At 37.8% G+C, this 17,184-nt stretch overlaps 2 protein-coding genes across 2 annotated transcripts; one reads left to right on the top strand and one right to left on the bottom strand.

Annotated features, from left to right (window-relative positions):
• Positions 1-3,104: 3,104 nt before the first annotated feature.
• On the top strand, positions 3,105-11,351 carry LOC132046769 (probable amino-acid acetyltransferase NAGS1, chloroplastic). Its single transcript, XM_059437512.1, has 10 exons — positions 3,105-3,581; positions 3,686-3,773; positions 4,775-4,980; positions 5,153-5,304; positions 6,146-6,566; positions 6,960-7,057; positions 8,179-8,290; positions 8,403-8,562; positions 9,095-9,167; positions 10,660-11,351. Exons 1-10 carry the CDS (start codon positions 3,216-3,218, stop codon positions 10,808-10,810), a joined length of 1,827 nt encoding a protein of 608 aa, XP_059293495.1. The 5' UTR covers positions 3,105-3,215; the 3' UTR covers positions 10,811-11,351.
• A 554-nt stretch (positions 11,352-11,905) lies between these two features.
• On the bottom strand, positions 11,906-16,820 carry LOC132046770 (NADH dehydrogenase [ubiquinone] iron-sulfur protein 4, mitochondrial). The gene is made up of 5 exons (XM_059437513.1): positions 16,603-16,820; positions 15,194-15,282; positions 13,487-13,616; positions 12,696-12,725; positions 11,906-12,218 (listed from the first exon to the last, which is right to left on the bottom strand). The coding sequence occupies exons 1-5, from the start codon at positions 16,762-16,764 to the stop codon at positions 12,162-12,164; spliced, it is 468 nt and encodes a 155-aa protein (XP_059293496.1). The 5' UTR covers positions 16,765-16,820; the 3' UTR covers positions 11,906-12,161.
• Between the last annotated feature and the right edge of the window lie 364 nt (positions 16,821-17,184).

Genomic DNA, 17,184 nt, shown 5'->3' on the forward strand with positions numbered 1-17,184 from the left:
GGTAAGCTGGAGTAACGCCATGTCCCGCCGAATCACCTCTCCCAGCCTCTTGGCCTACCCTTCCCTCTCTTCAGGCCCACCACTGCCATCCTCGCACACCTCCTCACTGGCGCATCAGCGTATCTCCTCTGCACATGGCCGAACCACCTCAACCTCCTTTCCCGCATCTTATCCACCACAGGGGTCACACCGACCTTATCCCGAATCACTTCATTCCGAATCCTGTCTCTCCTGGTATACCCGCACATCCATCTCAGCATCCGCATCTTAGCCACCTTCATCTTCTGGACATGCGCTTTCTTAACTGGCCAGCATTCCGTCCCATACAACATAGTCGGTCTAAGCACCGCTTTGTAGAACTTTCTCTTTAGAATAGGCGGCACCTTCTTATCGCACAACACTCTCGATGCGAGCTTCTATTTCATTCATCCTGCTCCAATACGATGTGTGACATCGTCGTCAATCTCGCCAGTCCCTTAGATGATCAACCCCAGGTACTTGAAACTTTCTTTCTTCGGGATGATCTGAGTATCCAGTTGCACGTCCTCGTCCTCTATTTGACTCCCATCACTGAACGTCCTCGTCCTCTACTTGACTCCCATCACTGAACGTCCTCGTCCTCTACTTGAATCCCATCACTGAACTTGCACTCTAAGTACTCTGTCTTAGTCCTGCTCAACTTGAAACCCTTCGACTCCAGAGTCTATCGCCAAACCTCCAGTCTCGCGTTAACACCGCTCCGCGACTCGTCAATAAGCACAATGTCATCTGCAAACAACATACACCATGGTACCTCTCCTTGAATGTGGCTTGCCACAGCAAACAAAACGGGCTAGCCGACCCCGGCGCAGCCCATCGTGACCGGAAAGTGTTCCGAGTCACCTCCAACCGTCCTCACCCGGGTCTTGGCTCTATCATACATGTCCTTAATCGCTCTAATGTATGCTACAGGAACACCTCTAGCTTCCAGACATCTCCACAGCACCTCTCTTGAGACTTTGTTGTAAGCCTTCTTAAGGTCGACAAACACCATGTGCAAGTTAGTCTTCTTATCCCTATACTGCTCCACCAACCTTTTCACAAGATGAATGGCTTCTATAGTCGAACGCCCCAGCATGAATCCGAACTGGTTCTCCGAAACAGAAACTAACTTCCTCATCCTCGTTTCCACCACTCTATCCCAAACTTTCATCGTATGGCTCAACAGCTTGATACCCCTATAGTTGTTGCAGTTCTGAATATCCCCCTTGTTTTTATACAACGGGATCATGGTGCTCCATCTCCACTCTTCAGGCATCTCCGCCGTCCTAAAAATAACATTCAACAACCGCGTAAGCCACTCCAAGCCTCCCCTACCCGCATTTTATCTGGCCCGGTCGCTCTCCCCCTGCTCATCTTCCGCATAACCCCCTCGACCTCTTCAACGTTGACCCGCCTGCAATATCCAAAATCGCGGATCCTCTCAGAGGGCTCCAATTCGCCTAAAACGATGTTCCGGTCCCCCTTTTCATTCAGGAGTTTATGAAAGTAGGACTGCCATCTGCGTCTATAAGGGCATCCTCCACTAAAACTTCCCCTCCCTCGTCTTTGATACACTTCACTTGATCCAGGTCCCGAACCTTCCTCTCCCTCACTCTGGCTAGCCTGTACAACTTCTTGTCCCCGCCTTTTCCCCCCAAATCTTCACAAAGTTGTCCAAAAGTTAAATGGCCTTAGCCGCCATAACCGCTAACTTCGCCTCCTTCCTCGCCTTCTTCTTACATGTTCCTCCCCGTTAGTCCTCTTTCGCTCGTCCGTGCTCTCTCGCTTTAGATACGCCGCTTTCTTTACTTCCACTTTACCTTGTTACTTCTCCGTTCCACCACCGGTCCCCTCGTGTCTGTACAGAGTAACCATTTCGAGACCCCTAGCACCTCTCGTCGCTTCCCTGATGTTAGCAGCCGTCATAGTCCACATACTACTCGCATCCCCGCTACTCCTCCAGGCTCCCAACGCCCTCAACCGCTCCCGCAACTCCTGGGCATTGTCCTTATTCAAAGCGTCCCACCTAATCTTCGGCTGACCCGATACAACCCTCTTTAAAAATTTGAGAATAAAGATAAATCGAAATCCTAGTCTAGGAGAGTGTCACATCACCGGTCTTATGTCTTGCTTTTATATATTTATATAGATATAGATGTATAGATATATAAAAGTTTCTCTCAACTCTATTCTATTTTTAAAGCCCCAGTCACAGAAACTAAACCGTCTCTACGATTGCAAGTCATTAGCATTTCATGAATTTGATCATAAATAGCATTTCAATTTTTTACAAAATTTTGAAGTAAACTAAATAAAAACAATTCAAAAGCACGTATTTGAATATGCATGCCTCCCGTTCATTCATCATTTTGCCGTGTTGTTTCGTTCGAGGTCCCCAACCCTTCTTAAAAAGTCCTCCTCTCTCTCCTTAAGTTTAAAAAAGAAAAATACTGCTTGATTGGTTTTCCTTGTCGTAGTTCATATTCATATTCAAGTTGAAAAATTCTTTCTTTTTCCTTCTTATAGTGGAAATGGAGAGAGGGCAAAGGTCCGTCGCCCGTAGGAGGACAACTACAAAAAGTCTTGAGGGCAGTAACATTTGAAAAATATGCCAATGGATATCTTGTTACATATATTATTGAGCATATTTCTTGGAACCCAATGCTAATTGAATGAGATAATACATAAACCCACTCTGATCAGTTTGGTCTGATTTGCAGCTTCTTATCACTGATGAACTGTAATTTTTATTGGGCTATTACTATCCTAAGGTGGCATGAAAAATGATTTCACCTCCTTGTTGGTAGGTGGAAGGAAAAGAAAACGTGAACAAAAGTTTTGAAACGTGCCTTTTACTTGCAACAATTTGTTGCCATATAAGAGTAGTAGACATTGTGATCATTTATTTCAAACAGTGTCCATTTTGTTGTTATTCCTTATTTTTCTCATTTATTTGATTTGATGTTTTGGAATGTTAGATCTGATCAAAAAAATAGGGTTTCGGACTTGCAGCCAAAGTTATTAGTATTTTTTTTTAACAAATGACCAGTCAAACCTACTATTAAATTACGTGGCGAGTCGTTAGTTAGCGGTTCAAGTCCGTTCTCACTTTCCCCTTCAAAAGCACTTGCTACAACAACAAATTCTTTAACTCCAGCAAACCCCAAAGTAAAACCTCAAACCTAAGCACTCATATGGCTGCTTTGCCTCAAATTCCAATAGAACAATGCCAGTTAAAGATTTTGTGTGGCAGCAATACTATTTCGACTCCTCAAGTTCCAAATTATTCACAGCGTGGATTAACTGGTTCTAATTCGTTAAAGTTTTCACCTTTTAAAGTTAATCATGGGAAAAAATTGTGGTGTAGGTCATTTAGGTGTAAGGTTTTGGGGGAAACAGATGATGTGAGTTTTGAAGTGAGTAGTGCTGTTAAAGACGATTTATTTGTTGGGTTTTTCAGAGAAGCATGGCCGTATTTTCTTGCACATCGAGGAAGCACGTTTGTTGTTTTAATCTCAGCTGAAATTGTTGATAGCCCTCATTTGGATCATCTTCTCATGGCATGTTCCCCCATTTTATTGTTTTTCTTGTTCCTTAATTTCATTTTAGTTTTCATAGTTGTCTGTTGGCTTTATATAATCTTTTTTTTGTGAAATTATTGCAGGACATTTCCCTACTTCATGGTCTGGGAATCAAATTTGTTCTTGTACCAGGAACTCATGTTCAGATTGACCGGCTTCTTGCTGAAAGGGGTGAGTGAAATTCTCATTTTTTTTTTTTTTTGTTATGGCTAAATACATAGACAGCCCCTTAAACTTACTAGCAAATACCATTTAGACACTCGATCTAAGGCTTATTCCACCTGAACACATAGTAATGTGTTCCTATTACATACTTTCGGCTCAAATTTTTTTTGCGTGTGTTCTCAAGCGTCCATTACGTAAATGAGTTAAAACACTTAAAATATGTCACCTTCTTTAATTATATGCATTTGCCTCAATAACCCGTAATACCTCAAGCCTATTCCAATTGAGGCTGATGTGTATACTTAAAGGAGATGCCATATTTTATTTGGTTAACTTAGCTACCTAATAGACGTCGAGAATATTTTCAGAAGTGTCTAAATGGAATTTGCTGGCAAATTTTAGGGGGCTGTCCATGTATTAAGCCTTTATTTTGATATTTCTTGTTTATGGTCAATGGCAATGTTTTCTCTCTATTTCTGATACTGAGCAGATATTTGGCATTACTGTTTGAAACAAATATGTTATTCCTCATGCTGCTAACAGTTTTAGCATCATGTAGAAACCTTATATATCAAAACTTATGATTTCTAAACTGAAGGTTCTCTTTTGTTAGGAATCTTAGGGAAGGTTCTCTTTTGTTAGGGATTTTAGCTTTCATTCTCAAATTGTCTCAGATTAGTTGATCTTTTTCTAAAGATTCTAATGAATCAGTTTTGATTAGGAAAAGTGCAGTGATTATGCATGCACTCTGTTTCTTCTTAAGACAATGGTGTATGCATCATTTCTATTTCAGAATAAAAGTCTTGAATGTTACAAGGCTTAATCTTTTATTTGTGACAACTATATCTTTTTCTTAAGAATTGTTGCTTTTGTTCTAGATACTGACCCTTCCCCCGGACCCTGTTAACACGCGATGCTTTCTGCACCAAGGTGCCCCCACTGATGTTATGCATCTTCTTACAAGAATATTCTAAGAAGCAAGGGATTTGGTTTCTTCTTTTTAACAGGAAGTGAGGCCAAGTATGTAGGCCGCTACAGAATTACAGACACCGATTCACTCGAGGCAGCTATGGATACATCTGGAAGAATTCGTCTTTTGATAGAGGCAAAGTTATCACCTGGCCCTTCATTGACTGGTATCCGCCGGCACGGAGAAAATAGTCGCTGGCATGATAGTGTTGGCGTCGCCGGTGGTAATTTTCTATCAGCAAAGGTGCAAATTTGACTCTCCCTACCTGTTCTTCTGTTCATTTTTGTATTCTTTCCAAAATCTACATTAAGTGCCACCTTGTTACTTTACTGGATGTATAATCATTTTTGGGTTTCAGTTTTATTTATCGTATGTCTTCCACTGAAATGGTGATTTCATTTCATTTTGCTGGCAGAAAAGAGGAGTTGTCGAAGGAATCGATTATGCTTCAACTGGTGAAGTAAAGAAGATAGATGTTTCTCGAATTCGTGAGAGGCTTGATCAGGATTCCATTGTGCTATTGAGCAATCTTGGCTATTCCAGCTCTGGAGAAGTATTAAACTGCAAGTATGCTATATGACTTTTGATAGGTATTTTTGTTGTTGTTTTGCATAAACTGGTGCTGGATCATGTTTTACCTAATTTGTTACCAGCGAATGATAAATGCAGTTCAGGCAGCTAGATACTAAAGCTTAGTCATATTCTTCCAGCACCTCTTTCAATCGAACTTATGTAAAATCACTTTCTTACTGCTTAACTGTTTGACAAGTACTCAAGGGATTTTGTGAAACTCATTCACTTGCAAGTTGCAAAGCTTAAAGTTCGATATTAAGATCTCTGATGATCAATGTGCATTTAGATAGAATTAAAGAAATCGAGAAAGTTCACAAGGAAAGTACACTTTTAACCTTATACTCTATGCTTTATTCCTTCTATACAATTTAGTAGTCTTTTCCTATATATGAATATGTATAGGACAGATAAACTTTCATCTATTCGAAGGGTGGCACTGATAGTGTTCATTTCGTTGAAGGTTAACTTAGTTGATGACTTCAACATACTACAAAAATGCACTTGATAAGAGGAAAAAAAACTTACTACACAACGCTTGTCTGAAGCCAGATTAACTCATCTGGTCAGTGGTCAGTTTGATGTTACTTCAAAGTCATGCATCATTCACTTATATCTTGCAGAGAGATCAGATGATTCGTTATGCCATTGGAAGATGGCTTAGGTTTATAATGAATATGTAGTAAGCAATTTCTGATTGATCAGACTAAGTAGTTTTCAGTTTAGAATTTAAACGCAGTCACTTGTTCTGTTGTTCATGCAACTGCAGTTTCTCTTCCCTTTTTTATTTTGGTGCGAGTTGTTAAGACTGATGAAATGCTTTATTTCGGAATTGAAGCACATATGAAGTTGCGACAGCTTGTGCCTTGGCTCTAGGAGCAGAAAAACTAATTTGTATTATAGACGGCCCAATTCTTGATGAGTCTAGCCGTCTGATTCGTTTCTTAACTCTTCAAGATGCTGATATGCTGGTCCGCAAACGAGCTGAGCAAAGTGAGACTGCTGCTAATTATGTAAAAGCTGTTAGTCAGGAGGACTTCAATCGTTTAGGTTACAATGGTTACAACGGATCGCTCCCTTCCCAAAATGGCAATGGTTATAGCCGAAGATACAATCCTACATTTCAGAATGGCATTGGTTTTGACAATGGTAATGGGCTTTGGTCTAGTGAACAAGGTTTTGCAATTGGAGGACAAGAGAAACTAAGTCGGTCAAATGGTTATCTCTCAGAATTAGCTGCTGCTGCTTTTGTTTGCCGAGTAAGTTCCCAAAAACACTATGTTTTCAGTAGGTAGTAGTCGTTTGAATTATTCTTTTACCATGCTTGGTCCTCCTAATCATAACCTGTTACTGATGAATCTAGAAGATACTATGGAAGATTACAGATTCTCTTGTACTTTTATTAAATTTCTTATGATAAGCCTTTGCAGTAGAGATATGTGCATTTCATGAATAGACAACTCTTTGTATTTTACATTAGTGTTTAACATTGTGCAGTTCATCTTAAATATCCACTCTCCCAGTAGTCTTCCATCTCAGTTGCTTTAAACGTGGAAAATTTCATTCTCTGGAATATTGTCACTTCACTTATTAGCGTGATATCTTTTTCTTGTCGAAACTCAATTCATATTATATATTCCCATTTCCATCAGGGAGGTGTTCAAAGAGTGCACCTGCTGGATGGCACTATTGGTGGAGTTTTACTAAAGGAATTGTTCCAAAGAGATGGAGTTGGGACAATGGTTGCTAGGTATGAACATTCTGAAGAATATTAGTTGTGATTACTGTTTCGAGATCTGTTAATTTGGAATTGACAAATTTGGATCACTACCTGAATAAGCTGATCAGATAGAGTCCTGGATGTGTCAGACTAAACCTCCTTTGCTTTCACGCTTAAATACGAGGGTGGAAGCATAGCGGGGATGTATAATAATCATGCTATTATTTGGTCCAATTTTTCTCATGTAACTTAAAATATCAGATAACTAATGAGCAGTACGGATATTAGAAGTTATCAATGAAACAATTCAGAAGTTATTGAGATGTTTAACCAGCTATATGTCTTGGGTCAAATTAAGCATCCTACATTTTAGTGCTTAAAGTACCGTGCGTTGGAAGCTTAGTGGGAATATATTTTTATTGTGCTATGGTTCAATCCAATCTGGCCACTTATACTCTTCAGAAATTTCTATGCAACTTAAAGATCCCGTCACCAGATATATGCCCGTATAAATAACACCCAAGGGTGTGGCTTAGTGGTCAATGAAGTGGGTTGAGAACCATGAGGTCTCAAGTTCAAATTCCAACAGAGACAAAAAACACTAGGTGATTCTTCCCATCCCTCCTAGTCTTGGTGGATAGAGTTACTTGGTACCTGTTGCTGGTGGGAGGTGGTGGGTATCCTGTGAAATTAATCGAGGTGCGTGCAAGTTGGCCTGAACACCGCAGTTATCCAAAAAAATTAAATTAAATTAAAAGATGAATAGGTTCAGATGTTAATGGAATGTTTAGCCAGCTCTCCATTTCAGGAAAAAAAAGGTTTTTTTTTGGGTGGGTGGGGGAGGGGGACCAGCTTCATAGCTTGCCAAACGATACCTTAACCTACTTTTACTTTGGATCTGCACTGTTCTTAGAACTGCAAGACCAGTGAGAACCAAGATGTTATCATGACTTTTGACTATCAATACCTTCCAAAAGTTTCCAAAGCACTTCATACGACAGAAGTTTGTGATGCAAAATGAGGGACCAGGTCACCCAATATTAGAATGAACACATTTTTTCTTGCCAGATCATTATCTTAATCTTTGGACATACCTAGTTTATATTTGTGTTCGTCCCGTCAGCTAACGGGTGCATGAATCTGTGGCTCAGCGATCTTTACGAAGGAGCACGGATGGCGAGGGTGTCAGATATTCCTGGAATAAAGCAGTTGTTACAACCGCTAGAAGAGTCTGGAACATTGATCAGGAGGACTGAGGAAGAGGTTACAACTTTTGCTTGTCATTACTCAGATTTTATCTAGTCAGCTTCTGTTTTGTTTTTGTTGGCTTGTGTTCTTCTTTTACCATAATCTTTCATTATTTAACTTGTTCTAGCTAGCGAAAGCGCTGCACTCATTCATTATTGTGGAGAGAGAGGGCCACATTATAGCTTGTGCGGCTCTCTTTCCTTACTTTGAAGAAAAATGCGGGGAGGTTGCTGCTATTGCTGTTTCTCCTGATTGTCGTGGCCAAGGACAGGGAGACAAGATACTCGGTATGATGACTCTTTTCTCATAATAGAACCATTTGTTCTTGCACATTGAATGCATATGAGCAGCTTTGAGGACATTTTAGTTATCCTATTTAGTCCTTATTGGAATTGCAAGCACGATTCCATAAGAGCTTTTAAATACTTGATAAGCCTGTAACAAAAAACAGTCACTTTTAAGTGGGTATACTTGTTGGTTTTCCATGTTTCATTATATGCTTGGATAAGCGTATTAAGATATGGTGAACAAATCTAAGTGTTTTCATTGTTCCATATTATCGGCCACCTAAGAATATGTTCCAAAGACGGGTGCCAGGGAACATTAGGTTATGAACTTATAACCATGGAATCGACTTGATTACCAGATTATTAGCTTTTTCGGCCAAGCTTCTAAAAACTGTTTATTTTGAGAAACACTTTTGTCAAAATAGCTTTTCGAAGAATTATTTTTGGGAAGAAACAATTTGTGTCGGACGTTTTATATTGCTGAGCTTGTTACCATATTTACCAATAACTTTGTATTCCAAAATTTTTACAGATTATATTGAAAAGAAGGCATCTTCCCTTGGATTGCAAATGCTTTTCCTACTAACTACTCGCACAGCTGATTGGTACTCTCCTTTCACCTTTCTACCTTTTATTCCCATGGCATTCACTGGTTTACAGGTAGTGTCATACATTCTACTTCCAATTGAGCAAGTGCACATAGTTTGTCCAATTGGAACTTTGAACCGACTTAACTAATTGGCAATGGCCCAAAAGACAGCTCAGAGTAATGTAGTTAAACAAATTTGTGATATTGAAGCTGAATTTGAGTATGTTTGACGTCTAAACAAGTAAGAAAAATAGATTCAAACACCATCACGGGTACTTTTGATAAGACAGACATTCAAAAAGAACAAAAAAATGTTACTATTGCTTTTGATGCACTACACATAATTGTTTGGACTCACTCTACTGTTACTGATTTAGGATGCATGGTCACTTTAAACAGGGCAACATGTGTGTTAGGCACCTATACACCACTTGGGACTTTTGATACATTTAGCATATCTCCTATATTCCTTGTTCTTTTTTGCTCGGAAGTAAAAAAAAATAAACCTGATTGTTTTGGCTACTTCATGGATTCTTGTTGAGTCCCTGTAAAGTGTGCTTAAATGTCGCATCTCTTTCAGACATTAGTTGTCTGTTATTCATTGTCTGAGAAGGAAAAAGTTGTATGGCTCTAAGATGAAAAAAAAAATATAAACTACAGAGTTCATTGTTTAAATTAGAGGATAGTGACAGTGTTGTTAAAACAAGACCGCGGCAATCATAAAAATGAAAGAACATGAACACTTGATTGATACAAAAAGCTAATGGAAGTCAGACCAAGAGAAGAAGAAGATAGCTGGCTGTAATTTGATTTGCTTTGAATGCTTAGAGCCTTAGAGTTGTCAAGGCATTTAAGGGTTCTTCAACTCAGCGAGCTTATTGGTCATGATATTCATATATTATGCAGTTTATATTCCAAAGATCAGTCCCAGCCTGCTAATCCATAAAGCGTGAATTTTTTTAATTCTGTTTACCTCCTTTTGCATCAATTAAGTTATTGATCAAAGTTCTTCATTGTATTATATTCTTCTCTTTATATACAGGGTTTGTAGTTGCAAGACTTAGATAATGAATTTTTCTTCAATAAATGAAACTGAATCATATTCAGCTTCCTCAACTTTTCCATAAGTGTGTAACCACCTCTTTAATTTTTTAAACTAGTCTACAGACTACAATATTCCAATGTTTTATCTACAAGATCTCCAATATTTTCTGTAAATGTTTGATTATTCAAATGTTCTATGTCCACATGTTGCTTAAAAATGAACTGGACACGAAGAGAAATCTGACTAATGCTTTTTCTCTGCTTTGGTATATGTATATTTATTAGGATTACAGTTAACAGGAATTTCCTGGAAACGTTGATTGAATGAAATGGAGATATCTTCCATCTTTCAAATTTCAACAGAAGATGTTGACCTAATATCTGTGACTATTTGTTCTTGAATAAATATACATAGAAAAGACAGGCAATTTGCTGATTCAATATTCATATCTTATTTGTCACAGGTTTGTGAGGCGTGGCTTTTCCGAATGCTCCATAGATCATATACCAGAGCAAAGAAGGAAAACGATCAATCTCGCCCGTAGATCAAAATATTATATGAAGAAGCTGCTACCCGATAAGAGTGGTATACGTATCGATTGCACATTTGCATAGGAATTGAAAGTTTTTCATCTGTCTGTGTAGCTCTGCAACAGGTTCATATTTATTTAGTGGAGTGGATAATCATTACATTCAATAGAGTCCAGTGGTATAGCAGGGGTCTCTCACACATAAGTGTTGGCTCAGTTCTCACTATCCAATTTCTCCTTTCCCTTCCATGACCCCAATGTTCATTCTGCAACGGTGGCGCAACAGAATGATTGGAAGTGAGATGGAGAATCAACCAATTGTTCCTGACAACTGAAGTCAATTATATAGGCGGAAGATTGATCTTTGCTGCAATTTTCTTTGCGAGGAAGTGTGGTGGATTTGGGAGTGGGCATGGAAGAGATATGTATGCTACATAATCTAAGTTAATTGATCTCAATTTACTGACAGTCATCGTTTTCTTTTCTGGTGTTTGATGACTGGCTTCTCCCACGCCAAATGCGTAAGTCTAATAGTGCTTTGGATCTTAATTAAAGCTCTAAGTTTTGGCTCCTATTTGATTCCGACAAATAATTAACAAGCTTGAGAGCTTTCATTCTTTCTTCAAGCACTTACCCTTTCCCCTGGCTTTTCTGCGAACTTTCAATGGTTCGATTATATAACATCAGTTCGATACATGACATCGTTACTTCTGGAGGATAGATAATTTCTTGATCTCTTCATCAGATCACAAGCTTATTGTCACTCAAGCACCGAGTATTTTAATTTTCTTTAATGTAGTCACACTCAACTACTCAAGCACTTTGAGCCTATTTTATTCGACGAAAATATTACCTCTTCGGGGTAGAATTTAATTTACGTTCAAACGAGGACAATTAAAACTGGATTAGATTCCAAAATATCTCTTTCATGACTGGTACACCAGAAAGGTGTGGTTTCCTCGTACTTGAAACAAGCTTAAAGAAATTCAACCCGGCGTACTTGGTCATTGCTTGGACGATGGGGGAAAAAAAAAAAAACTCCTGCCACATCCAGTAACCTTCCCCTGCTCAGGGAAAGTTCTCTTCACAGCATCATACACTTTGTTTCGACTTGGACATACTACTGCATACACTAGTTTCTTTTGGCGAAAAAAAAGAAGGAAATAACAATGCTCAAGTCTTTTGATACCACAATGTCCTACTGACCTCCAATAACCACTACAAAGAAGGATCGGGTATAGCGCCCTGAAATTGCTTCATAAAGGTTTTAAGATATTCCATGTACTTGTGGATTTTTCATATGTTTGATTTATTAAATCCTTCAAGGAAATCCACTGAACTTTGGGAAAGGTAAAGAAGAAGAAAAAAAGAATGCAAGGCATTGCGGCAGAACATCCTCAAGCACCTCAAGCACTTGAATTGCAGTAGAAAATAAATTATTCTGCTGTCTTGGGAGGTCCCTTCCACTTGAAATTGTCCGCATATGACTTGATCTGCAAAAACAGAGGCAGTTTATTAAGAAAGTCAACTATGGATAGCCAGAACAGAATTGGAAGAGAGAACAATTAACTAAAGGCCCGTGTTAGGTTCTTGTTAAGGTGTGCTCGCGTTAAATGAATATACGCTATCCTTTGAGCCAGTCAATCATTAATAAAATAAAAGAGACTTTAAAGTGCTTGTAATTTAACATTTTATTCAATTCCTTTGGGACAGCATTACATCAAACTAGAAAGTTCGTTGCCTTTGTATATCAGCATATATGAGGAACTTAAGAATTATGTGTGACGGGAAGGTCCCTTTTAGAAAATCAAAAAGCAATCTAGACTTTAAAACCAGTAAAGGTGCCCCTAAAACAATCATAAGGTGATTGTATCCCTCATAGACACCTTGTGAGGAACAAGAATTTTCACAATCCCGTGCAGAAATAAACCAGCCTAGATGTCTAAATCAGAGTTGTTGTTTAGGCTAACCTTTAACACTGGTGTGTGGCACTTCTTAACCTGCAGGTAAAAAAGAAAAAGGACTACCGCATAAGCCACTTGTTGAAACCAAACACAAAAGGTTATTCTGTTTATTCTCAAGATAAACCAAAACTGTTGGGATTAAAGCTTGATGCTAATGGCTGATGCAATGCTCTGTGATAAAGCTAAAGGAAACTGCAAAATCTTGAATTTACGTCTGGGTTTTTAGTTCTCTTGCTTGTGATATGAAACTTTAGTTGTTGCTATCTGTTAGAATTTAGAAATACAGAGATTTGTCTCAACTTGTCACTTGTCAGTATCCTAATACCAAATTCAAGTCAAAGACTTGTTTATGAGACGAATTAAATGATTACTTCAAGGTACATAACTTGTCTAGATTGAAAGGCCTGGTGGGCCTGTAAAGATGATTAAAAGGCTTGAATAGTCAAAGAGTTTTCTGGAGGTGCCAAAACCTAAAATTTCAAACTAATACATGCCCTTCCCGAACATGTAGTATTTCAAGAACCTGTTCATAACCGGACAGAGATGTCAAAGAGCTTTTTGGAGGTGTAAAAACCTAAACTTTAGGACTAATTCAAATCTTCCCAGACATGGAGTATTGAAAGACCTTGTTTATGCAAGAGGGAAGGGGCCAATCTCTACTCAGCCCTCATTCTAGGCCCATGGTTCTAGTAGGTTTCTTCTGTTAATTCCAGAATACTTGTGAGAGGATGGAACTAACAGAGGTCATTAAGCTACCGAAAAACGCAATAGAAATGCAAGGAAGTCTATGCAAGTACCATATATTCCCAGCCATGCTTTTCAGCAAATGCTTTTGCAGCTTCTTCACTCTCAAAAGTAAGCGCTGAATCACCAACATTGGCATATGGATCCCCTGTGGATGTCCACCCCATCAATGGATTCTCCCATCTACATATATGGAAGAAAGAAACATTCTTATCACCCTTCTACTTCAAAATGGGCCATATAAGCTATGCAGAAGAGCAGAAGCTAGATGTAAAACTCGAAGCAGGTGACCAGAACAACACCCTCATACTTTAATTGGAGGGAAGAGCATGGAAGAATTTGCCTTTAAAATATACTATTTTATTCCAATACAGTATGAGAGATGATTAAACTAGCAATGTTTACTCCGATTCTCAAGTAAAATGCATACTACATCTGAAGTGATAAAGAGGCCACAAAGTAGATTAACAGTTCATAATAACCAATAATAGGAAATAACATTTATCCCACAAGCAGTTGCTTCCAGAGATACTGAGACATTTCAACATACTCATATTCAATCCAAAACAGCCTCAAGATCAAAATTTGGATTTCTCAGGTATAAAACAGGATAAATAAAGAAATTAGTATTAACATAGAATTGTAGCAATTAGCAGAATAAATCAAGACAGCATATATAAATGATTATGAAGATGACAGGAATCTGAATGGCAGAATCTTATAAACAGGTAAAAGGAAATGAATTTCGAACTTAGTAAATGAAAAATCAGATGCACCAACATTGTATTAAGTAGGCGTTTGGACATGCGATTTGCAACCATGGTTTGAAACCATGAGATGAAATCAGCGTTTGGACATGCATTTCATCTCATGGTTTCAAACCATGGTTTGAAATCCCAAATCATCCAAAAAGGCATGATTTGGGGTTTCAAACCATGGTTTCAAAATTTTTAAATATAAAACTTGACTCATAAGTTTATATTTTGTAAAAAAAAGACCCATAAATATTTAACAATTACTCCCACCAACCAATTACCAACTTTATTTATGTCTACCATGTGGGAGGATTATATTAAAGAGTAGTTACATTACTATTCATGTTAAATTTTCTTTTTATTGAACTATAAGTTTGATCAATTGATTTTGTATTTTTTAGAAAGGCCTTCTAGTAGCGTATTAATTTTGTTATGAACTATGACTTGCTCATTTGGTAAGATTGTATAAGAATTGAAAATATTTTGATAATTTTCACAACTTGTGGGGTTTTTATGTCTATAAGAAAAATACAACTTAAGAAATCCAAATTGCATGTCCAAACATGGTTTGAAATCATGGTTTCAAACCATGTCCAAACGGCTCCTAAGTGGAAAATCAAAAGGAAGACAATAAAGTCCACATCTGTATAACTATATGAACCACTAGAGGAAAATAAAAACACAAACTTTTTAACCTTCACGACGAAGCATTGTAATCAATCACCGAATTACCTGTCGTGGTCTAAACTTCATAGTTAACCTTCTACTTTGCAAATAGACACCCAGGCATAATGAAACTTATAGACTGTATCAATCAAAGTTTTCGTTCAGGATCATCTGTTTCTTCTTATTTTTACTTAGGGACGGAGGAAGAAGGTAGATGAGTTTGTATATTGTAATTACTGTACAAAGTCCAGCTGAATTTTGTGCTAGCTAAAAATGATATTGGTGAACCTTGCCAACTTCTTAATACTGAAAAGAAAAGGAAGCTAAACAGAAACATACTTCTGGGTTGACATGAAATTGATCTTCCATTTTCCAACTTTTCCAGACCCTTGTTGACTAGCAGTCCGGGCAGGTGAGAAAATCACAACCTGATGAGCAAACATGATTAACTACCAAAAAGGAGCACAGTGCATAAGATCCAAACCACTAACTGAAAGATATTTTGCATGTGAAGATGCAGAAAATATATGTACCAAAAGAAAGATTAGGATCATTTGGCACCTTTAAAGACGAAATTTGAGCATACGAGAGCCCTATATTTTTTAAAAAAAAAAAAAAAAAATGGTTCCTGATATTTACTCAAAGGCTGAGTTAATAGTGAGTCAGAAAAAGAAAAAATAAACAAGCCAATACATTTGTATAAATACATAAATTACGAAAATTGAAAGAAAGGGCAAGCCATACACATGAAATGCAAAGCATAGGATAGATTCGAAAAATAGACGGAAATGAAAGTGTGAAATAGCGTCGAGAGGGCACCATTCCATGAACTGCTATTTCTAAATAATCCATTTTTCACATTAATAGTTCCAAATCCAGCTAAATTTAGACTTTAGGCCAACCAATTTTAAAGAGTTCTTTGTAGGCTGCAACAAATTGAAGTTTAAAACTCCAACCATCTCATAATCAAATTCACGGAAATCAAATGCAATCTGTAAGAAACTATTTAACTAAGTTTGTCCAGAAACGGATGAAAGAACTCCTTGGAGCTAAAGTTTATATTAACCCAACCTGGGTTCTGATATTAAGGCTTAGTCAATGACTCAATTCAAGCTCTAGAAGGTTCAAGTTCAACTAAATACTTGCTAAGCCCGTTTTGCTCCTTAATATGAAAAATCGGAAATCTCTACTTCTCACAAGCATCTGAGCAGTTATGCTCTCTTCTGCATCATTTGAATAGCCGTGAGGAAGAAGAAAAGCTAAGGATCCATTTGGCCATGAGAATCATTCACTTTTTTCCGGAAAAATTGTTTTCACTTTATTTGGAAAACACCTAAAACCCTGTTTTCACTTTCAATACATTCAAAGTGAACAAAATATTTTTTTGCAAAACCTATAACCAAACATAACTCATCTTCAACTCATACTTCAAAAATTCCAAGTGAAAAAATATTTGGTTTCTATGACCACACGCCTACTAAATATATATTTCTAGTCTTAGGACTGGAAATCAAGATAAATTCAATTCTCAAAGATACAAGTAAGAGCAATCAATCAACTAAAAAAATCCCAAATCAATTTGAATCCTCCATATCAATGCCTCAATTCATTTGCTAACCCTAAAATGGCGGAATCGATGGATCTGCTATAGAAGGGCTAATAAATTGGTAACCTAAATGAGGTTAGAGAATAAGAGTAGATATCAGGGGGGAAGAGAGGCATCTAATAAAGAGAAGAAGTTAGTATACCCTTCGGCGAAGATGTTCATCGGGAATACCAGAGACCATACCGATCTCACCGGGCTTTATTTCCACCAACGCGTCCGATGCAAATTGTCTTAGCCATATGGGGGTTACAGAACATCGCCAGCCGGCGGTTTGCGTCGCTATTCGTCGCAGAGAGCTAGCCATTTCCCTGAGATGATGATGATGATGATACAATCCGGAGCTCAAGTGATGAACTTGCCCTTTGTATTTTTGGGAAGAAAACAACACGCAATAATAAATCCAAAAATAAATATTTACTATTTCAATTAGTAGGTAATAAGCTTTTTAAAACTAATTATTCCCTGTGTTCCGTAATAGGTGGCATTTTAGTCAAAAAAAAAAAAAAATTATTCCATAATAAGTGGCACATAGTAATTAGGTATTATTGTATTCTCAATGTCAAAAGGATCACTACTAGGACATACTCTAATCAAGAGGAAAAAAATTATTTTTATTATATAAGGATAATTTAGTAAATTTCAGATTGCAATATTAATTTCTTAATATGCGTATTTTTTTGTTAAGGTGACACTTATTATGGGACGGAGGGAGTATAGAGTATTA

This window comes from Lycium ferocissimum, chromosome 2 (genome assembly GCF_029784015.1).
Source record: "Lycium ferocissimum isolate CSIRO_LF1 chromosome 2, AGI_CSIRO_Lferr_CH_V1, whole genome shotgun sequence".
Taxonomy (NCBI): domain Eukaryota; kingdom Viridiplantae; phylum Streptophyta; class Magnoliopsida; order Solanales; family Solanaceae; genus Lycium; species Lycium ferocissimum.